A 23755-nucleotide genomic window follows, 5' to 3' on the forward strand; every position below is an offset into this window, starting at 1 on the left:
TGCAAAGGATCAGACAAGCCCTTTTTATGCTGTTTCATTTGACTTTTTCGCCATTCCTCCCTTCACAGCTGGGATTGACTCCAGCTCTTCTGGGTTACAACTCTCCCAACCTGCCTATTAAACATTCATCTTAATGAAAAATCAGTGACCATCCCCCAAATGATCTGAGCCAACCTAGCTCAGGCCCCTCTTTACAGATTTATACCTTCCTGAATGTAGACATCATTATTCCTATAGAATCTGTGGAAACCAAACTGCCAGCATTTCTCACACTTATTAAGTGCTGGGTGAATTGAACTGCATAACATTTCAAGGCAGTGTGTCATACATACATTATTGTATATGAGTCACATTAACTAAATGTGAGCCTAGAGCCAAAACTCCTTGTCAGATGAAGTGGTTGGATTTGTTGGCATCTGAGATCCCTTCTGGCTATGTATGATACTATAGCAATATAATATCCTTAATAAATGCATATCAGTCACATAAATTAAATTTGAACCCAGAGCTTTTACATCCTTTGTGGTATGTAAAATGTGGAGGTTGGACTAGCTGGCCTCTGAGTAAACAGGGATTGATTTTTTTTTCCCTTTGTACTCCTGGTGCTTGGCATGGTGCCTGGCACATAGTATGTCTTTTAATTTTTAAATTTAATTTCTTTTAGTGAACTTAAATGAAAACAGGCATTTCCATGACAGTAGAATAGGGAAAAGAAAAAGGTGATTGTACCCCAAACTGCGAATCTATTGTGTACAACTTGCTATTTCTTTTAAATATATAATAAAGTCATTGTGTGACTTTTTTTTTTTCCCTTCTGTATGTTGACTTGATTCTTGATTCACTCAGAAGTTCCTGCTGGAAGCAGTTAGGTAGCACAGTGGATAGAGTCCCGAACCTGAAGTCAAGAAGGGCTGAGTTTAAATTGGATCTCATATACTTATTAGCTCTATGATCCTGGGCAAGTCACTCAACCTTTGTCTATATCAATTTCCTCAATTCTAAAAACCTATCTCCTAAGGTTACTGTGAGAATCTAGTGAGTTATCTGTACATGGGTCTCACACCCACATCTATGAATTTCCTCGAACTTTTAGGTTTTTTTCTCTCTCGCCATTTCCATTTATTTTTTCCTCTCATTTGCTAGTCTCAGAACAGTCAGTTGGTCAGAGTCAGGATCAGAAGCCTTCAAGGCAAAAGCCGCCTGTACAGAATACATTTTCCTCCCAGCGGTTCCTGGAAGGAGAGGGCCGGGGGTGGGAAGGCACGACTTCCCTTCCTCCTTCCACGCCGGAAGGCTGGAGTTGGAGAGATGTTCGGTGCGCACCTCTCCGAACTCCGGGGAGCGGGCACCGCAGGTTCATTCCTAGCAGTCCCGACCCCATAGGCTGGTTAGCTCTTTCAGGTGCACTTTTTTTTGTGGACTTGAACACACTTAAGAGCTCGGGTGACATTGACAAGCCTGGCCCCCAGACAAGACCGCTCTGCGCCGACTCGCAGACACCTGGGGCCCGATGCACTTGCGGTGCCCGGGGCGCGTGCAGGGGGCGCGTCTGGGCGCCAGGGGGCGCCGAAGCGCGCCGGGCCCTCCGGACCGACCCAGCCACTGTAAAGGGGGAAAAGGGAGTCAGGTGCGGGGCGGGGCGGGGCCGGGCGGGGTGGGGAGCCGGGTCCCTCCAGCCGGCTCCGGTCCCCGCGGCGCAGGCGCAGTGTCCGACTCCGCCGACTGCTCCCCGGCGCACTACGCCGAGCAGGGCCAGAAGCGGAGCGGCGTCGGCGGGGGGCAGCGGCGGCCCCCGGCGTCCTCGCGCGGTCCCTGCGCGCCGGCGGGAGGGCTCGTGGCGGAGGCAGCCTCTCCGCGGGGGGTTTTGGTCCGGTGAGTGTCGGCTTCGGCGCGAGGGCAGGGGTGGCGAGGGGAGGGGGAGGGAGCGGCAGCGCGAGCCGCAGCACCGCCCCCCGGCCCGCCTGCGCCTCCGCCCGCCTCTCGGAGCGCCGCCGCCGCCGCCGCGGAGGAGGCGCCCGCGGAGGGGTCGGCGCGCGGCCGGACCGGAGCCCCGCCGGCCTTCCCGGAGCGGCGCTTCCCGCGGGCCCCCGGCCTCGCCCCGCCCGTGTCCGCCAGTTTCAGGAAACCCGAGTCTTAGAAAGTTACCTGGAGGGAGTCCCCGAGTGCGAACTGGAAGTCGGCTCCCGGCCGTCTTCAGTGCCCTCCAGGGTGGACCCCCGCAGCCTGGCGGGGTCGGGGCAGAGACGATTTACGAATTGGGAATCCTTTATTCCTGTGAACCTCTTCTTCTGAATTTAATTTTTCCTCTGGGTTTTGAGCAGACAGCTGTCAGCTCTCATGAAGACCAAAAGCGATAGGTACCCAGACAATTAAATATAGATGTATAATATAATATATAAAAATATATATAATATCTGAGATGATATATGTACACATATGTGTGTGTGTGTGTATACACATATACATATATCTCAGATATTATAGATTTCTTAAGTCTGTTAGGAATTCACTTTTGAAAACAAATAGCAAAAATTAAAATTCCTTCCCTTTATTAAAGCATGGAATTTTTCAGCAGACAAGCTCTCCACCCCACTGCTCAATACTGCCTAGTTTGTGTCAAAGCGCACCTTTTTGGATAAAAGAACTTATTAGTGGATGCCCATATAGAAATAACCTTGGTAGGATCTCCTTATTTTTTGTAAGGGTTTCAGTTTATTACTCCGGGAACTTTATTTGTGACTCCTTTTTGAGAGTTGCGGGGCTTTGGTTTTTTTTTTTTGGCAAGATGAAATCACTAAGGCTTAGAGGTGACTCTCCTGAGGTTTCAATGAGACAGATTCCTAGTGGGAATAAGAACCGGAGGAAAAAAATAAAGCTTTTAGTCTTAGGAAATTTTTCCGAGTGGTAGATGATGGGTAAAGGGGAGAACCATGGGCATAAACTTTAGCACTGGCATTTCCCCCCTGAACTGACTTTGCATGATTTTTTTAATGGGAAATTTGTAGAATGGTTTACAGTATTCACTTTCCGTGGAGGGTGATATATGTGAAGGTTAATCGGGATATTTCGGGTTCCTGAGAGGAAGGTAATATTAATTTGGAGGAAATTAGCCATTGTCATTGACATCTAGGCTATCTCTATTGATTGAATCCTTTTCTGATTGTCACCTATGCAGAAGGGTTACATGATTTTTTAGAGAGATAATGGGAAGTTCCAAACTTCTGGGTGGCTAAGTGCTTGTTTTCTCAAGGAACAGCTTTAGTTTTTCCCTTTTTATTTTGATGCTCTTTTTTTATTTTGAATTTACATGTTATTTAGTTTTAATTAAAGTTTAATTTTAGTTATTTTTAATGATGGTTTATTTACAAATTCGAAGAGAAAATAACCTGGGTTTGAAGATCAGGCAAAATAAAACAATTGATTCTGTTAAATAGTATACCAGTTTTATAAAGTCTTGTGATAACATTTGTTATTTATTGTACTGTGCATGTCAGTGATGGTATAGTGATGGCAGTAGTTGTATCTCAGAAATATGGCTGAGCAATGTGGTATGATGCTAAATGCTTCATAGAATTTATATTAACATTGTGATAATTATAGTGTATTGCTTCAGTATTTGAGTTCCTCTAGAAGAAAAAGACAAGCTCTTTGTTCTTGCTTTTGGTTATACTACCAAAAAATGAGCTATTGAAATGCTTCTTTTTGGAGAAAAACTTCTGGTATATAGCCATAATATGTTTTATTGTCTGAGCTTTATCACTAAGGAAAAAGAAGTTGATCATAGCTCTTATGTGATCAGTAAATAATTCACCTCATAGTACCAAATGACTCTACATTTTATTAGAATAAACTTAATTTGAATAGTATTTGAGATAACTCTGCTTTTTAGAAATCAGTGAATTTCTTATTAGATCATACAGTGATTTGTGAATCAGTGTCCTAAATGCATAACTGCCGCTACTTTATGAATCATATTGATAGATGTGGTTTCAGTGCTGAATTGATCATAGACTTATGGGAATTAGAGGTGGAAGAGACCTTGGAGACATTCTAGTTCAAGTCTCTTATTTGATAGTAGAAGAAAAGTGAGTCCCAAAGAGTCAGAGGTAGGTAGATCGATGCTCAGGGTCATGGCAAGTGTTTTAAAGTTAGAGAGCAGGAGTTCAGACCAGGTCTTTTGAGAATAAGCCCTGTTTTCTTTATACATCTCAACCTAGAACCCTCACACACATTTTTAAAATGGCAAAATGAACATACTTTGGGTCTGTCCTTTTCATCCTATGTGATTCTTATTCATGTCTTGGTGTAAATTCCCCATGGAAGAGCTATCCAATGTGCTAAAGGTAATTGCCCTTCACATTTTTTTTTTTAATCAATAGTAGAGTTGTTCTAGGAGTGTTCATGTTCTTTTGTTGTCCATACGTAGGGGGCTCACCTCCTATTATAGTCACATAATAAACAGGCATTATTAGGCATGTTCTCTGTGTCAGGCCCTGTGCTGTGTGCTAGGGGAAAAACAGAAAACAAAAATGAGTCAACCCCTTGCCCCCAAAGGAGCTTACATTATATTGGGGGACACTTTTACACATAAAATTGCATACAACTTACATACAAAATAAATACAAGGAAATTTTGGTTCTTTATTTTTTTGGTCAGTTCTTTAACCCGTCTTTAAACTTCCTTAAGTAGACAGTATTTATTTAATAATTTCTGTTTCCCAGACCCTGGGATAAAAATAAATGCAAGTCAGGTTACCCTTGTCCTCAGTGAGCTTAATTGTAGAGAGCATACATAAAGATGAGCCTGGTGGGGGGAGAAGGAGGGAAAGCATGTCTTGGAGGTTGGGTTCCTGGGTGAATTATGTTAGCCTTCACCTATTAAAGTCAGGCCCAAGATTTTGGTTAGGAAGCAATTAGTAATATGTTTCCCTCTTATACTTATCATGTGTCTTTGCATGACTCTTTGTGTAATCTACAATTTAAGTATTTTGAGATCCTGAATTTCATGATTGGCAACCATGGTATATTACTAAGAGAATATTAGTGTTAAATGACTTTAAATCAGAGGTTCTTCACCTGAGGTCTTGGCTAGATTTCAGGGTTATCAGTGAACTTCTCTGGGGAAAAAAATGAGGATTTTAGTATAATTGGTTTCCTTTGTAATTCTATGTTTTTTATTTTATGTATTTAAAAATATTTTGAGGAGTCCATAATGCTTGTTTTAAATTAATGCCAGTCTTGCATCCTACTCTTTCTCACCTTACCATATCTATGCTGTTGCCAAACCTGCCCATTTCACCTTTGCAACAGCTCCTGTATGTGTCACTTTCTCTCCTCTGTGGTTGCTGACACTCTAGTGCAGGCCCTCATCACCTCACACTTGGACTGTCAAGAGAGCCTGCTGATGGGTCTGCCTTCTTCAGGTCTCTCCCCACCCCAATCCTGCTGCCAAAGTGATTTTCCTAAAGCGTGGGTCCCATCATGTCACCCCTCTACTCAGTAAACTCTACTTGATTCCCTTTTGCTTCTAGGATCAAATACAAAGTACTCTCTTTGGCATTCAAAACCCTTTATAGCCTAGCTTCCTTCTACATGTCCAGTCTCCTTACTCCTCACTCCCTGAAGAATACTCCTTGGTCTTGTGGCATGGACCTCCTGGCTCTTCCAGGAAGGAACGAACCACTCCATCTCTGGCTCCAGGCATTTTCTCTGACTGTCCACCAGGTCTGTGTCATTCTTCCTCCTCTGCTCTGTTTGCTGACCTCCCTGGTTTCTAAAGTCCCTTTTAGTGGAGGCCTTCCCCAACTCCTCTTAACTCCAGCACCTTTCTTCTGTTCACGATCTCCCATTTACCCTCTATACCACTTGCTTTGTACTTTGTGTGTTTGTGTGTTACTCCCCCCATTATTAGGTTGTGACCTCCTTGAGGACTATCTTATCTTTTTTTTGTATCCCCGACACTTAACAGGATGTCTGATACACAGTAGGTGCTTAATAAATGTTTGTTGATTGATGTCTTAGAAAATAAACTAAGAAATAGTAAAAAAAAAAAAATACGTGTGCTAGTGGATTTTCCCTCCTGGACAATAGTTTATATTTATATAGTGCTTCAAGGTTTGCATAGTGCTTTCTTTATAGTTAGCTTGTGAGGTAGACTGTACATGTATTAATAGCTTTATTTAATAGATGACAAACTGAGATTCAGGTTAAATGACTTGCCTAAGGTTACACAGCCCTTATCAGTAGTGACTCTCAAACCTAGGTCTCTGACTACTGGTGATTGGCTTTTTATAGTGGCTTTTTCTTCCATGGTGCCTACCTTGAATATTAGCTGAAATTATAAGAGTATGCTAGCAAGCATTCAAAAACTTATAAATTGTTAAAGTAGAAATTAAATTTTAGATCATTTAATTTTGCAGCATTTTTGAGAAGCACAATTCTAGGAAAAAGAATATATGCTTCAAGATTTATTATGATATAATTAGAATGCATGCATATGTAAAGTGAATACCTTTGGCACAACTGAAAATTCATTTTGCTAAAAAAAAAACTTCTAATCAAACTATGAAAGTTTTTCTAGTAATTTTCATCCATGTAATAATTAAAATGTGAAAAAAACTTCTAATCAAGCTATGAAAGATTTTCTAGTAATTTTCATCCATGCAATAAGTAAAATGTGAAAGTCTTATGAGTATCATTTAGAACTGAATTTTCTCTTATAAAATTTAGCTACATAATATTTGTAAATATTGTGCATCACATAAGCAGATTATTTCTTCCCCCTACCTCACTCCCAAACAGAATATCTCTAAGTACAGGCTTTCATTTATCAGTCTTACATTTGTTCTAGCATTCTGTTCATATATCCTTAATAAGCAGCTGAAAGGAAATTCTTGCTTACAGTATACAACTTTTACCTTGAATTTATTGAAGAATTTCCATTTAGAAGAGCTAAAGGCATTTTTCAGTTATCACTTTTATTTATTGACACATCCCCCGAAGGATAGTAATATAAATATGTAAAGTATATAAACAGTCTGTTTTCACAGGAAAATTGAAGGAGAAGAATTAAATGAATTATAGGAAGTTACTTAGTTGGTAACAGTAAAGGCTAGAATTCCATTTATAGATGGCCTTTCTTTTAGATCTGCTACTTCTGTGAACTACCTCTCTTTGAGATGGACACTTTGAGAATATTGAGTGGTGTCATACAACTTTTTTACATCTGTAAGTACATTTGTATTTTAAGGAGATGGATGATGCCCATGAATGATAAAGGTACACATCTGGCTGAAGGTCTCTGTGAACCAATTTGAAAATTGGATTGGTTCTGGCCTAGTTCCAGGAAAGCAGGTCAATTTAATTCAGCATTTATTAAGTACTTTGTTTAAGGCTCTGTGCTAGGAAATACTTCTGTCCTCAGGCAGTTTATATTCCATTGGATCTGGATGGGTCATAATGATTTGCTGTTTGCAGGATGAGATTATTTACTCGGTGCCTCAAGAAGAGAATTTAGAGGTTAGAGGTGTGTGGTGATTGGCTCAGAGCATTGATTACCCTTGAAAGCTGGACCAGGAATCCAAAGACCTGGCTTCAAATGCCAGTTCTGCCGAATATTAGCCTGTTGTCTGGTTTGGGGAAACCTGAGCCAGTTTCCTAATCTCTGAATTGGGGAGGATACTGATATTCACACAGTGAGTGGCGTTGTGAGGATAAATTTAATAATGACTGTGAAATTTCTTTGGAAAGTGTAAAACACTAGATGGGGACTAAGTGGTGTCTGTGGAGTGAGAAGAGTGATTCACACTCTCCCTACTCCAATTAATGTAAGTAGCAAAATGCTTTGTGCTCTGGTACCTTTATTAGGTGAGAAGTTACAGAACCAGTCAAATTTGTAAAGGAAGTGTGAACATTCTCCAGACACCTCTGTCGAGTCATTCAATCACAAGTGTAAAATGGGTGAAAGGAGTGAAGTGATTCAAACCTTAGGATGAAATGTATTGGTATTGGCTGAAACAATTGTACAAGCTTCTGGGCTTACATCAGAGAACAAGGTAACCACGTCAAGTGTAGCAACAGGTTTGAGAGTTAAGCTTTCGGAACATTGAGGAGTCAGACCCTTACATCTTTAACCAGAGTTGGGGGGGAGGGCCAGAGGGGAGGATTGAGTTTCCTGGCCCCTCTTTGATCAGGTCATTGAAGACTGGCTTAGTAACAGAAGGCATCTAACAGGATGCTGAGACAGGACAAACTAGGTCTGTCCTCAGGTAAAGCATCTTCAGAGGTACCCCATCTCCTGGGGTAGAGAGAAGTTAAGTTGCTCCACAAGGGCTCATCAGAGAAACACACCTCAGGAAAGCTGAATGAGACTGCAGGAAGGGAGAAAAGAACTTCCCTCTAGTCAGTGACTGAGCGACTCTTTGAACCATGTGTAGTCTCTAAGCTTGAGCCCACCTTCCTCTGGGCTCTCTTTGAGTTTATTTAACAGACTTGTGGCGGGATTTTTGGTACAAACTATTCTAACTTTGCTACTCTTAGCTGATCCTAGCTCTTATCTTCAGGCTTGTAGATTTAAGCATAGTAGAAACAATGAAATTCAACATAAAAATATAAATTGGTGCTCTAATAAAAATATTCTTTATTCTGAAATGAAGAAGGGACCTGGAAAATAAATGCCGAAAGGACACATAAGATGATAGATTAAAAAGACAAACTAGGTAAGGTCATTGCAGTTTGACCTGTCCAGAGACAATGTTGATGTTTGAGGTATGTTTTGGGGGTTCCTCTTTGTCAGATGCAGGCACATCAGAAGTGCTGCAGGAAGGACCAAACAGGGACATCCATTTAAATGATGAATACGTGGTTTATTAGAGAGAGGGGAACTGACATGCTTGTGTAGGGGATGGTTATGGAAGCTCCCACTGAAGCTTCTCTGAAAGTTAGAGTTTTACTGAGTGGTTTGTCTGGAGCTGTTGCCCAGACACACAGCCAGGAGCTATTGAAAGATGAAATTTGAAACCAGGTCTTCTTGACTTGGAGATCAGCTTTCTTGCTTCTGTGCTAAGTATGATATTTCTTTAGCAAGCAATTTAATAAGCAAAGAATAATCATAATTATCCTTGAAATTACAAATACGTATTAAAAGAATATTTTTAGCTTTGAAAAAGAAGTTACATTGCATTCGGAAGCTGTGAATGGCTCTTTTGAGCTGTCATGGGCTCTGATGATCGGGTGTCTGCATCAGATTGGACATCAATATGACCCCTGGCTTGCCTTACTAGATCAGGTTAAAAATGGGACAAGCTGAAGTTCCCAGGCTGAGCAGTAGTGGAGACCATGAAAAGCCCCTATACTTTAGGCATGGGTGAAATGGAGAGACCCCATTTTTTTTAAAGGCACCAACAAAAAAATACTCATATCTTGTAAGTTTCTTTTTTTGAGTTTCTTTTTTTTTGGGGGGGGGAAGGCAAGGCAATTGGGGTTAAGTGACTCGCCCAAAGTCATATGACTAGTAAGTGTTAATGTCTGAGGCCACATTTGAATTCAGGTCCTCCTGACTCCAGGGCCGGTGCTCTACTCACTGTGCCACCTAGCCACCTCTTTCCCTTGATTTTCTTAAGCACTCAAGCTATTGTATCACCTTTACTACCAAATTCCTAGAAAGAATGATTTGTACCTGGGTCCACTTCATTATTCACTTACTCCCTCCTCATCCTTTTACAATTTGGCTTCCATTCCTACTGCTCTACTGAAACTGTTCTTTTCAGAGATCCTAAAGATCTCCTATTCATAGGATTTAGAAGGGAAATGGGCCTTATAGTTATGATAGGATGGTAGAATCAAGATTGAGAATGATTTTTTAGAGGTCATTGAGACGTAAGATCATAGATATAAGAGTTGGCATTTATGCAGTGCTTTATTTAAGGTTTGTAAAGTCCTTTATAGGTATCTCATTTTATTCTCACAAGGATCCTGGGAGGATTCTCAAAACAACCTTGTGAAGTAGGTGCTATTATTGTCTCCATTTTACAGATGAGGAAACTGAGGCAAACAAGTTAAGTGACTTACCCAGCTAGTAAATGAGGTCAGATTTGAATTTGAATCTTCTGACTGCATGACCAGAACTTTACCTTGTGTACCATGTAGCTGCCTCAGAGCTGGAAGGGACCTGAAAGATCATTTAATTCTGAGGCCTAAAGAAGAGAAATGGTTTACCCAAGGTCACATAGGGAATGAGCTAGAATTTGAATCCAGGTCTGTGTTCTTTCCACAATGCTATATTGCTTCTCATAACTTAGGTTTCCATGTTAGGTTAAAATGTACAAAACATTTCCTTACAACAGTCTTGTTAAGTAGATAAGTAGATCATGAGACTCATTTTACAGATGAGAAAACAGAGTGTTTCGTGACATGATCACAGTCACACAGCGAGTGAGTGAGGCAGCTGGGACAGGACCCCAGACTGTCTGGTCTAACTGCCTCATTTCCAGATGAGGGGATTGAGAGGAAGATGGGCCACCTAGGAGGCAGATCAGAGCTGGGATTTAATCTGGCCAAAGGTATTTTCTCTGTCCTTTGATCATCCATGATATTTCTCAAGCATTTGACACTTGAATAGGATGAAGGAAAGAAGCATTTGTGCAAATGCTGTGCCAGACTGGTGATATAAATGAAGAAGAAAGGCAGCTGTGCTCCCAGGGCTCGAGTTCTCATAGGAGGGCTTCAGTTCCCAGTCAGAGGGAAGCCCTCTGTGGTCCCTCTGGTACACTGACAAGGTGGGTGGTGGTGCGTGGCAAGACTGCATAGATGTCCAATGCTGCACACCTTGACAGTGCCTAGGGCTTTGTTGAGGACTTTCTTTTCCAATTCTTCATTATCTGTGACTGCAGAGAGGAGTAGGAGGGACACAGATTCTCTACATTTCCCCCGGTCTTAGAAAGTGTGTGTGGGGGGAGGGGGGAGGTGGCACTGCTCTTCAGGCTCTTGGGCTCAAGGACTGGGTCTGTCACTGTCAGGATTTGGGGGGAGGTGGTGATGGTTTGACTTTCCTGGTAACCATCCATTTTTCTTGATACTTTCTCTTTCTTTGCCTTCAGTTAACACTCCACTCTGCTGGTTCTCCTTTGTTTCTTTACATCTTGTTACCTTCTAAGTGTAGAAATCCCCTGATCCTCTGTACTCAGCTCTCTTCTCTCTACAGTGTCACCTTTGGTGATCTGGGTGGGTCCCATAGGTTCATTTTTCACCAATGTACATATAATTATCGAATCTACATCTGTAGCCTTAAACTCTCTTAAGCTCTTATTTTTTTTCCCCCAAAATTTGCTCAGCATTTCTGCCTGATTTTTTTACTAGTACTTCAAACTTAGCGGGTCTAAAACTGAATTTATCACCCCCCCAACTTGCCCATCCTCTTTTAAAACATTTTTATTATGAAATTGACAATCAACAAACATGAACAAAGGACAGGAAAAAAAAGATTGGGTATGAACCACAAATCTATTATTTAGGGCTTGGTTTTTTTTTAATAATATATTTAACACACTGATACCTGTGACTTTCAGAACTTCGTACTGCATGCTTCTATAAATTTAAAAAGTTTTGTCAATGTTCTTTTCTTTTTTGCATCCTCTGCCACCTACTTCTTTTAATTGAATCAGTTCTTATTGGTGTTCCCAGGTTTCTTTGCATCCACCCCTTCCTCCTTAGAGCATGATAACATCGCATTTCATTTATATACCATCATTTGTTCAACAATCCCCCAATTGTGAGGTACCCACTTTGCTGTAAAGAATATGCACACTGGAGAAGGAAATGGCACACCACTGCAGGATCTTTGCCAAGAAAACCCCATAGACAGTGTGATCCGTGGGTTCACTAAGAGTCAGACGTGACTGAACAGCCAACCACAGCAGCAAGTGTGCAATTTAGTGAATTCTTGGGTGTAGTTTCAAATTGCTTTCCAGTTGGACCCTTCATAGCTTCACTAGCAGTACACTAGTGTTCTTGAGTTCCCACAGCCTCTCCAACAATTACTTTCCTTTTTTTAAAATCATTTTTGCCAATGTGCTGAGTGTGAGGTTGAACCTCAGATTGTTTTGATGTGTATTACTCTTAACTAGTAATTTGGACCATTTAAAAAAATGTTCTTGCATTTCCTCTTTTTAAACCATTGATTTCTTTTGAAAATTTATCTATTGGAGAATGGCTCTTGTTCTAATCTGTTTTATTCTATACATCTTGGATGTCAGACCTTTAGCAGAGAGATTTGTTGCAGGGATTTCCTTCCCTGTCAACTCTCTGGGGAGGAATAAATAATCTTAACTGGATTGATTTTGTTTATACTAAAGTATTTTGATTTTGTGTAATCAGGATTATTATTCATTTTAATTTTTTTTATTGTCTCAGTTAAATAAACTTTTTGAGAGTAGGGGTTGTAATTGTAACCCCATTAGCCAGCACAGTACCTGGCACATAGTAGGCACTTAGTAAATGCCTGTTGATGGATTTTTATCCCATGTTTGTTTAGAAACTCAGCCTGGGCTATCATCAGTTGGGGACCAACTTTGTACCCTGATACGACTCTTACACAAGCTGGAGCTGAGACCCTCCTGGCTTGGGTGCCACTTACTGGAAACCAGTCAGGTTTCAGGTCTTCTTGGTTAGGACCCTAACTAGAGCCATGTGCAGACTTTGTTTGTGTTGTGCAGGCTTAAGCCATATGGAGGAGTTGACTGGTATTTCCTTTTGGCTTTAATAGTTATTTTTTTATCTGCTATTCTTATACATACTTGATGGGGACTTTCTTCTGTATCCTTTCATATCACCATCTTTACTGAAGTCCCACAGATTTTTACTTTATATACAACGTATCAGAAATGTGGCCAATGAAACTATTATCCATATTTATTTTAAGTAAATGTTGCTTTGCCAGTTGATGCCATGAGCTGTGTAAGTAATTTAAATGTGAAGCAGCAGCAAAAAAGAGATGGGAATAAGAATGGAAAGGCAAGAGAAAAATTGGGGAAAAGGACACAGAAGGAAGAAAGGGAAATATTGGTGAATTTACTTGGCTACAGAGCTCAGTCTCAATTTCTCATTTGAAAAATAAGATGAAGATGATAAAGCATAACAGAGTTGTCTTTTGGACCATAATCTTCATTCGTGTGAGGAAGACCCCCACTTTTTCATAACCTTTTTTAAAGCTTTTCTTATATCCCTTTTTGGGTTATTTTAGTATAGGATATAGAAAAACCTTTTATAAAAGTAAAAAAAAAAACTTGAATCCTTTTAAAAATTAAATTATTTATGTAAAACAAGCATATGAAAAACTTTAAAAATATTTTTAGTTAAAGCACATAAATACTATTATACAATTGGATTTGTAGCACTAGTTATATAACCTTTTGGGAAGTTATATAAGCAGATCCCAACAGGTCATTCATTCAGCAACTCTGGTTCACTCTCTTGTCAGTGTTCCCTGATAATTGGTACAAGTGTGAATCAAGTGTGGAAGATTTGGTTAAATAATCAATCCTGAATAGTTACTATTAGATGCTCAGTATTTCATAATGCTAAAATATGAGGCTACAGGAGAACTATCTGAGACATATTTGCTTGATGAACTTCTTGCTTGATGAACTTCAAAAAAAAATTATACAACAAATCCAGCAGTTATTAAACACCAGCTGTGTGCTAGGTAGCTAGGCACTATGCTAGACCCTGGACATGCAAAGAACGGACATGATACAGCCCATGTCTTCAAGAAACTTCCTTTTTTATTAAAAAAAAATTATTTTTTCAACTTAAACACCAAATAAAATGGATATTTGCATATACATTGTAGAACGGGTTGCATTTGCAGTTCCCTATCTGTCATGGACAGCTTGCTTTTATTTTTAAGTGTATAATTTTAACTGATAGTTTTCAAAGCTGTTCTGCTTGTCTGTGCTAATTTCTGGCCTTCAAAAAGTTGCCTCAGTGATCTTCCTTTTCTTTCATCTTTTTTCCTTCTTTGCTATATTATACTTTCCCCCCATAAATTCCCACTCTTCATTCCATTGGAGGGAAAAGAGAAAAGAAAAACAAAGCTCTTGTGACAAATATGTATAGTTAAGCGAAACAAATTCCCATATTAGCTCTGTCTGAAAATATGTTTTTTCTCTGTCTTGAATCTATCACCATTCAGTCAGGAGGTAGGTAACGTTTTGGAAGCATAGTTGGTTATTGTATTGATTAGAATTCTAAAAGTCTTTCAAAGTTATTTCAAAGTGTGCCTGTTTTCTTATAACCCAACATTTGTCATTTTATATTTTTATTATCTCTTCCAAATCTGATGATTCTGAGGTAGAAACTCAAAATTGCTTTACTTTCCATTTCCTCTAAATATTAGTGAGTCTGAGCATTTTTTTTAAATTTAATTTTTTGGTTTTTGGAGGGCAATTGGGGTTGTGACTTGCCCAAAGTCACATGGTTAGTAAGTGTGTCAAGTGTCTGAGGTTAGATTTGAACTCAGGTTGTGAACTACAGGGCGGGCGCTCTATTCACTACACTACCTAGCCACCCTGAGCATTTAAAAAAAAATGCTTGTTGATAGCTTGGATATTTCTTCCTTTGAAAAGTATCTATTAGTATCCTTTAATTTATCTAGCATGGAATGGCTTTTGTTCTTATGTATTTTGATTTTTTCCTTATGTTTCTTGTATGTGAGATCTTTATCACAGAAACCTGCTGCAAAGCTTTTCCCCCAGTTATCTATTTCCCTTCCAGTTTTAACCACATTGGTTTTGTTTGTGCAGAGACTTAAAAACAAAATGGCCTATTTTATCTTCTGTGATCTTCTTTTTCTTTTGTTTTATCGTAAACTTTTTTTTTTCCTATTCATAGACTCAAAAGTAATTTCTTCCTTACTCCTCTAATTTGTTTAGGATACCAATTTTTTTATATCTAAGTCATATCTGTTTGGAGCTTACATTGATGTATAGGTAGTAAGACAAGATCGCTTTGAAGTTTAAGTAGCTTCTATTTTATTGACTTTTGAAGTATAATAGTCTGGACCAGTCCTCAGACTGCCCAGGACCAAATTTGGGAGCCCTGTCACAAAGATGAAGGAAAAAAAGTTCATCAAAATCAACCATCAGCTTTTTCTGATACCGTACTCTGTGAAATTCTGTACCCATAGAACCCTCCCCCTGCCCTCTGCAATGAAGGGAGAGGAGTTACATTTTCTCAGCATTTTTTAGGAGCTAAACTTGACCATTAGAATTAAATAACATCGTTTTATTTGATTGTTTTACTTTTTTTTACATTGATGTAGTTACTGTGTATATGATTTCTTGGTTCTGTTACTTCAGTCTGTGTAAGTTCATATAAGTCTTCCTTCATTTTCAGAATTCTTTACATAATTTTTCTTACAAGGCAGTAATATATTCTTTTTATTTTTATTTTTTTACTTTTTGGAGGGGGGAAGGCAGGACAATTGGGGTTAAGTGACTTACCTAAAATCACAGGGCTAGTATTAAGTGTCTGAAGCTGGATTTGAACTCAGGTCCTCCTGAATCCAGGGGCAGTGCTCTATTCACTGTGCCACCTAGCCTCCCCAGTAATATACTCTTAAGACATTTTAATGTAATTTTTTCAAGAACAAAATAATTTCATATTGTAATGGTAAAAATTTAGAATTCTTCTAAGAAAAATACCTATATTACATTAATTTATTGTTTTAATTTGGATTAGCTTAAATATTGATTTGAATTTTAAAAAAATTAAAGGTTTACTATATCGTGATATTGGTTATATTAGTACAATATGGGGGAAAAAATCCCCCAAGTATTCATGATGCTTATAGATTTTAGAGATAGAAGTGACTCTAGAGACGATTTTGCCTGATTTTCTATGATTACAGATGAAGAAAGCAGGCTCATGGAGGTGGGAGTGATTTACCAAAGTCACAGAGGTAGCAATGGTGGAACAAATCCAATTCTTCTTATTCCCAAGTTGTTCTCTTTTCATTATAAAATGATCTCCTGTGTCCTGATGCTTTGGAGATGGATCGTTTTCCTTTGATCTTATAGTTTGATTAACTTTTGATGATTGGAAAATTATCTTATTTTAATTTCAGATATGGTTATAAAATTGCTGTGGAAAATTATCATAAGACAGTTATAAAAATAATTGCTTTAGCATGCATATTATATACCTATCTAAAACTGAAGAATTTTTAGATTGTTAATAAGATGTGTTATGAGAGTACACTAAGTAAGTGTGCTTTTTTGTAAGAAAAGTTCATAAGATTATCACTCTGAAAGGGACCTCAGAGATCCTCTAGTCTAATCCTCTCATTTTTACAGATGAGGAAACTGAGGCTTATAGAGGTTTACAAAGGTCACACAGGTAGTAAACATTAGGGCTAGGTATGATCTGAATCCAGGTTCTTTGATTCCACAGACAGTGCTATTTACTAGTCTTAACATTTATTCTTACTTATATAGAGTTCCTGAATCTGCTTCACTTCACGTCCCTAATCCAAGGCTTTTTGATTTTAAAGGAGGAATTTTTTTTTTCCAAAATGATTAAATTGTCTTTTCAGGTATCTGTGCCATTTTTAATTTGGAAAAATATATCTGTAGCAAAACTTATTGATGACTCAAGAATTTATTGAATATTTTCTTTCTTTAATACTTAGTATGATAAGGGGCGGCCAGGTGGCTCAGCAAGTAAGAGCACTGGCCCCAGTGTCGAGATGACTTGGGGATCAAATCCGGGCTCAGATACTTAGCACTACACCCAGAAATAACTGGCCATGTAACCTTGAGCAAGTTAAGTAACCCCAATTGCTTAAAAAAAAATAGTATGAGAGCATTAAGATTGTGTGAACTTAATCCATTGGTGGTACTAAATGTCATCACCTGGAAGTGTGGTCTGGTGGAAAGTGTACTGTGTTTTGAGTTTGGGGACTTGGTTGTTTTTATGGGATCATAGAATTCAAGCTGGAAAGAACTTTAGAAGTCTTTGCCTTAATTTGCAGAGGAGGAAACTGATGTACAAAAGGGTCAGATACCTTGTTCAAGATCATGTTGGGGCATATATGAATCACCCTCATCAGAGTCATCCCCTTAATAAGGGGGATGGATGAACTAGAGGATCCAACTCTGAAATTCCATGATTTTCTGAAATAATGTTTACTGGTAAACACAGAAATATAAGGAAAACTTCACATTTAGGAATCAGGAGTAATTCTTAAAATATTATATTGTTCAGTGTATTCTTGTGTGGTAAGTATGCTTTATAACCTTTAAAGAAGAAACTAAATTATGTGAAGTGAATAAACTGAATCTTTGGGGGGGTCATTTTGAGACTGTGGCAGGGCAAGTTAGAATATGTGAGCTGCCAGTTTCTTGGTTATTTATTCACTCTGAAGGTACCCATAATCCCCTATTTCTGCAAAGTGTGGAGGCACCTTCTCATATCTCTTTGGTGCCAGGTTTGGTCCCATAACTTATTTTATTTTGCTTTTCCCTTCCTTTCCCTTCCCTGCCCTGCCCTGCCATCTTTCCTTCTTTCTTTTTTTTTTTTTTTTACTAATAAAAGCATTTCCCATATTCATTAAGAAAAGGACTGCACATAAAACATGAATCTTCTCTATGAATAGCTTTTTTTTTTTTTCTCGGTGAGGCAGTCAAGATTAAGTGACTTGCCCAGGGTTACACAGCTAGTAAGTGTCAAATGTCTGAGGCCATATTTGAACTCAGGTTGACTTCAGGTCCTCCTGACTCCAGGGCGGGTGCTATAGCCACTGCATCACCTAGCTGCCTTGAACAATTTGGTTTTTTAAAAAAATGTATTTTGAATTTAACATGGTAACTCCAGCTCTTGCCTACTTATTTGTGTTCCCTTCTAAATTTTTTCCATTTTACTTTTTGTGTGTGTCATTATTACTACACCACATGTGATTTCCCCTCTTTCACCTCCCCATCCCTCATATATCTATCCATTTGGAGCTTATTGTGGTGTATAGTGTAGGATACTGATCTAAGCCAGATTTTGACCCGCTTGCTTTCCAGTTTTCCTAGCAGTTCCTGTCGAAGAGTTAATCCTTACCTAGATGTTGGGCTGTTCGGCTTTCTCGTTGCTTCTGAGTCCAGTTTACTTAATCGATTCCACTGATGAACATTCTATTCTTTTTTTCAGTAGTACCAAATAGTTTTGATAATGACTGTTTCGTAGTGACACTTTACTACAGAATACTGCTGGCTTTACCAGGCTTCCATCCTTTCCTTGTCCTCTTATTCTTCCAGATGTATATTATTTTTTTCTATTCTTAAGGTCACCCTTTGAATACTTGGCTTGTTATGGCACTGAATCTAGAAGTAATTTTATTGTCATGTGTATTATATCGGCATGCCCCAGCCATGCATAATCTCTCTCTAATTATGTCTGTCTTATTTTTGTGAAAGGTATTTTGTAGCTGTATTCATATAATTCTTGTGTGAATCTTGGTGGTTTACAAGTTTTGTAGTATTTTGTATGGAATTTATTTTTTTATCTTTTCCTACTAGAGTTTGTTGGTAATATATAGAAAGACATTATTTTTTGCAGGCTTGTTTTACATCGTTCTATGTTGCCGAAGGTATTAATTCTTTAAGTTAATTTCAAGTGACTTTCCAGGGTTCTCTAAACCATTATGCTTTCAGAAAGAAGCAACTTTTTTTTCTTCTTTACTTATACTTTATTTTAAAATTTCTTTTTCTTGTTTTACTGCTATAGATGATTCTGGGGGTGACAGTAGGGAGGAATTATTAGGAAAGATTGGTGAAGAAGATGTTGCTTGAGAGCCAGTTTAAAAGAGAGGGACATTCTCTGAGGCTGAAGACTTTAGAGGTGAGGAGAAAGTGTATTTTAGGTATGCCACTGCAAAGGCAGAGAGATAGAAGATGGAGGGGAGGATAAGAACAATCCCAGTAGATTAGGAGGATACATTCTTTTAAAAAGATGGCCTTAGTAATTACAGACAGCCAGCTTAACATCAATAGCAGAAAAAAAAAGGTTCAATTAGAAAACAGCCAGTTGGACTCTGAATCGTAAATCATGTCAGGTGAGTTTAATTTCCTCTTGTCTTACATAACCTATTGATTCCAGTTTCAGGTTCAGCCTCATGGGTTACTACATCTTGATGGGAGCAGCACCAGCCTGTTAAGAGAACTTCTTAGAGTTGGGAGGGATTAAAGGCATTATAACCCCCAATCCAACCCCCTTGTTTTATATACTGAAGCCCAAGGTCATTCAGGGACTTACTGGTAAAGTCAGACCTTGAAACCAGGTCTTTGTGTCACAATTATAGAAATAACACACAATTTGTATTTAAAAAACCTGGGCTCAGATGTCAACTCTGTCATCTTACTACTTGTGTGTTTGTGGTCTAGAGGCTTTAGTTTGCTTACTTGTCAGAGGAAGACTTAAATAGAGACTTTATGGGACAGAATATCATGAGAAAGGAAGGTGAGTGATTGTAGGGGGCCTCGAATTCTAGCTAAAGGTGTTTGAAATTTACTCTGTCAATTTTAAGGAGATGCTATAGGTTTTTGAATAGATGAGTGACATGAAAAGATTGGAGGCATAAGGATGTTTCTGTCTTGGCTCTGCTGCCTACTAGCTATGTGACCTTGGGCAGTAATGCACAGTGAAAATGTGCATCAGTTTCCTTGTCTCTATAATGAGGGGATTTCAGCTACTCTGCTATCTATAATCCTATTATCCTTTAGTTAGCCTGGTCTTGTTCTGAAGGATAGGTTTGGTACTGGAAGGAGAGTGGAGGTAGAAAGCTCTGCACAAATTGGCAGGGATCATCCAGACTTGTGGTAAAGAGGACCTGTATCAAGATTATGGGATCATATTGGGAAATTTTGAAAGAAGAGTTTGTATTGGAAAGGTTGCAAAGGTAGAATTGACAGGATTCAGTGACTCTTGAAATTGAGGGATATAGAGAGGTTCCAATGTAGGAGACTTAGTGGCCACTGATAGATTTCATGAAGTCAGAAAAGGGGGCAGACTTAAGGGAATATATAATAACATGGTTTTGGATGTGTTGAGTTCAACTTAATTGAAAGTTTCTGGGGAAGGGGAGGAAAGATGTTGAATGATTGAGGGGATAGCAGGGTCAAGTGAAGGTTATTGAAACTTTTAGGAGATTTGGTCATCTTTATTGTCAGCAAGGAACCAGTAAAAGGAATTAGAAAAAAAATCTGCTGGAGGGATTATAATAGTGAAAGATAGTTTTGTTGTAGTAGCTAGGTGGGACCTTACAGTCTGGAAGAGTTGGATTTATATCAACTCATTGACCTGACAGGCTAGGTCAGGAACCATGGGGGCATTTCACTTAAGTTTTTTTTTGGAGAGCAGTTGGGGTTAAGTGACTTGCCCAAGGTCACACGGCTAGGTTTGTGTGTGTGTGTGTGTGTGTGTGTGTGTGTGTGTTAAGTGTCTGAAGTCATATTTGAACTCAGGTCCTCCTGACTCCAGGACCAGTGCTCTATTCACTGTGCCACCTAGCTGCCCTCTTAATTTTTTAAAAATATATTTTTAAAAATTAAATTTTATTTTCAGTTCTAACTTATCTCCTGCCCTTCTTATTTTCAGTTTTTAATTATATCCCTCCCCCCCCCATTGATGAAACAAGAAAAAACAAAACCCATTACAAATATGAGTGGTAATGCAAAATAAATTTCAGCATTAGGTATGTCCAGTGAGAAAAATAAAGAGAAGAAAATATGTTTCTGTGTGCCATCTGAGTTTATTGGCTTTCTCTCTGGAGGTGGATAGCATTTTTCATCATGAATTCTCTGAAGTTGTGATTGGTTGTTGTGTTGATCAGAATTACATGTCTTTCGAAGTTGATTATCTCCACAATATTGTTATTGTATGAATTGTTCTGGTTCTGCTAGGTTCACTTGACATCATTTTGTACAAGTCTTCCCAGAGTTTTCTGAAACCATCTCCTTCATCTTTTCTTACAGCACAAAAGTATTCATATACAATAACTTACTTGACTATTTCCAATTGATCTATGCCCAGGGTTTAGTATAATGCCTAGCACACAGCAGGTGTTCAGTAAATGTCTGACTGACTGACTGAAATAGGAATACAAAGCAGATTTGCCTCAATGAATTAAAAAACCAGCTTCACAAAATAGGTTGAAGTTTAGAATGGATACTTTACTGAATTAGGAAGGATAATGTTGTGATAAACTTTTGAGACAAAAATTAGCACCATAGAGACTGGGAAGGTATGACTAAAAGACTAAATGAGGATTTTAGCTGAATGAAATTTAATGGTCCAACAATATGGTACCTTCATAATTCCCCAATTACAAATGGCTGACTTACTAATATACTGTACATTCGGATAGCTTGTTATGGACTACCTTTCTCCAAGGATGCTCTGTACCTCCCTCAGTACTTAGTTTGATAATGGTTAACTGGCCTCATGGGAATTGATTAGAATTCCAAATGAGGACCCTCCATATGTCTGGGGAGCACATAAAGCAAACGATTAAAACCATGTCAGGGTTCATTATGTGAAAACCAGCGTATCTTTTTTATCAGAACAGTTCACAACGCAGCGCTGTACATACAGTTTGTGCTCAATAAATGGTGGTCAGTTTGGACTGATCAGTAATAATGCCAGTAGTACACTGACAAGGTGTTTTGTAGATAAACACAGCTTCAAAATAAATGATCTGATTTCTTTTCATAGCATTTTAAGTACAGTGAGAAAACAGTTTTTGTTTTGTTTCCTTTTCCAGAGCAGAAGAAAGCAGTTCTGGACTGGATTTAATAAAAAAAAAAAAAAAACATTATCTGAAGGGTCATGGGAATGGTCTGATGGAACTCCAGTAAGTCTTTCCTAAAAGGAAAATAGAAGATGAATTAGGACATTAATTTGAAACAAGTGGGACTTAAACCTTCTGTCATATGTGAACTTTAGAGTAATTGTGTATTGGACAGCCATAGCAAAACCTCCCATGACCCATATCCTTGATTCTGTGGTTAGATTTGAGGAGCTCTAGATCTGTGATATCAACATTGACTTAGAAAACCCCAAATTAACATTATCTGTGTTGTGTTGTATTGTATTTTTATTTATTTTGTTAAACATTTCCCAATTGCTTATAATCTGGTTCCCAGTTAGGCAAGTTTGACACTTTTATGTTGACCACTCAATGTATTGGTTGATAACCAGGAAGGTCAGGGAACTTAGTTTTACCCATAATTCATTCAAGTGGGGCCTTCACCAATCTTTGGAGCTACCCTTTGAAAACTTCAAGGAGTATTAGAACTTGCAGTAAAATCCTAAAACCATGTCTCTTATTAAGGGCTCCCTTAGGTGAGCTCCAGCAAGGCTTGAAAAATAGAGCTGTGTTCTGGCCATGATAGCCATTGTTACATATTTGAAGGGCTGTCGTGGGAGAAACTTGTTCTGATCGGCCACAGATAGCTGAGCAGTGGGTGGAAGCTGTAAAGAGGCTGATAGTGGCTGGATGAGGAAAGCGTTCCTAAGAGATGTATCTGAAGTGAAATGGGCCAGCTCAGAAGGCAGAAGGTTCCTCTTCACTTGGAGTAAAAGCTTCTTGTTGAGAATTTCAGAGGGAATGCTCTGTGAGAACCCAGTTGAATTGTAGCCTTTGAGATCCCTTCCAACTCAAGATAGTTTTTCCTTTGCCCTCAAGGAACTAGCATCCTGTACGTGACACTCTTCCCTCTTTGCTCATAGCTTCATAACTTCCTCCTGGAGCAGTCAGTTTCTCATATGGGTATATACATTCTCTTTAACCCTCTTCCTGTGTGTTCTAGTGTTTGCCCTATTTGGAGGAAATAAATGGCACCAGTATGGTATAGTGGAAGGTACATTGGAGTAGAAATCAGGAGACTGAGGCGGGCATAGCTTTGCCTTGCTTGCTTCCTTTGACCTTCAGTTCTCCTTGAGAAATGAGGGGATTGGATTGTTCTAGGAGACATTTCATTTCTAACTTCCTATGATGCCCTAATAAAATAGGTTTTATACTAAAACTGGTGATCTGATACTGTGAGGGACCTCAGGAGCTAACTATAACTAGTTCAATCTCCTTATTTTGCCAATGAGGAAACAAAGGCCCAGGAGATTGAGTGACTCGTCCAAGGTCACACAGGTGTTAAGTGTCCAAGTGGGATTTAATCTCAGGTCTTCTGATCCCAGAGCCTTGGAGTTCTCTTTCCACCATGTGTTGCAGGCTCCTATTACCATTGTGAAGAACTAGGAAAACTCAGGTTTGATTTCATGGTAAATGAAAATTTATTGTTTGTGTAATGAAAGTAAAAACCAAAGCAAGACACCTTTAATCAAGCTTCTTTGTTCTTAATTTATGCACATATTTTGACTTTTCATGTTGGGGATGCATAAGGCTATTTAAAAGCAAAAACAGACTCACAAAATGAGTGTAATAAGAATTTATGGTAGTTTCTCTACCCTTTATATCTTGGACTATTATTAATTGTTAAGAAATGTTACATTCAATCCAAAATGAATTAATGAACTAAATTATTTTTCATTATTGAAGGAAAATAATTAGTATTTTATAGTTCTTATTATTAAATTTGTTTTGGGTTTTTTTTTTGAGACTCTGGAATGATTTAACTTGAAAAATTCTCCTGCTGCCCTTTTCTGATTTTGGTTCTTCTTTTTTGCTATTTCATGTTTACTGCATAATGTATATGCTTTTATGA

The 23755-nt window shown here is 38.7% G+C and overlaps 1 protein-coding gene across 2 annotated transcripts in view; it reads left to right on the forward strand.

Annotated features, from left to right (window-relative positions):
• The first annotated feature begins 1745 nt into the window (after window positions 1-1745).
• RAB3IP (RAB3A interacting protein) overlaps window positions 1746-23755 on the forward strand; it is a 51641-nt gene continuing 29631 nt past the window's right edge. The window contains exon 1 of one of the 2 annotated variants that reach the window (XM_069081290.1): window positions 1746-1872. Coding sequence is in view for 1 of the 2 variants with exons in the window: in XM_069081288.1 (XP_068937389.1) it covers window positions 21878-21888 (11 nt within the window). In the remaining variant the exon portion in view is untranslated. Of the gene's footprint in view, window positions 1873-21803; window positions 21889-23755 lie in introns of those variants that run through there. The other variant, XM_069081288.1, reaches the window with a different exon arrangement.

Source organism: Petaurus breviceps, unplaced genomic scaffold, assembly GCF_028583685.1.
Source record: "Petaurus breviceps papuanus isolate PSGF00001 unplaced genomic scaffold, PetGlider_PUasm1.0 154, whole genome shotgun sequence".
Classification (NCBI taxonomy): Eukaryota; Metazoa; Chordata; class Mammalia; order Diprotodontia; family Petauridae; genus Petaurus; species Petaurus breviceps.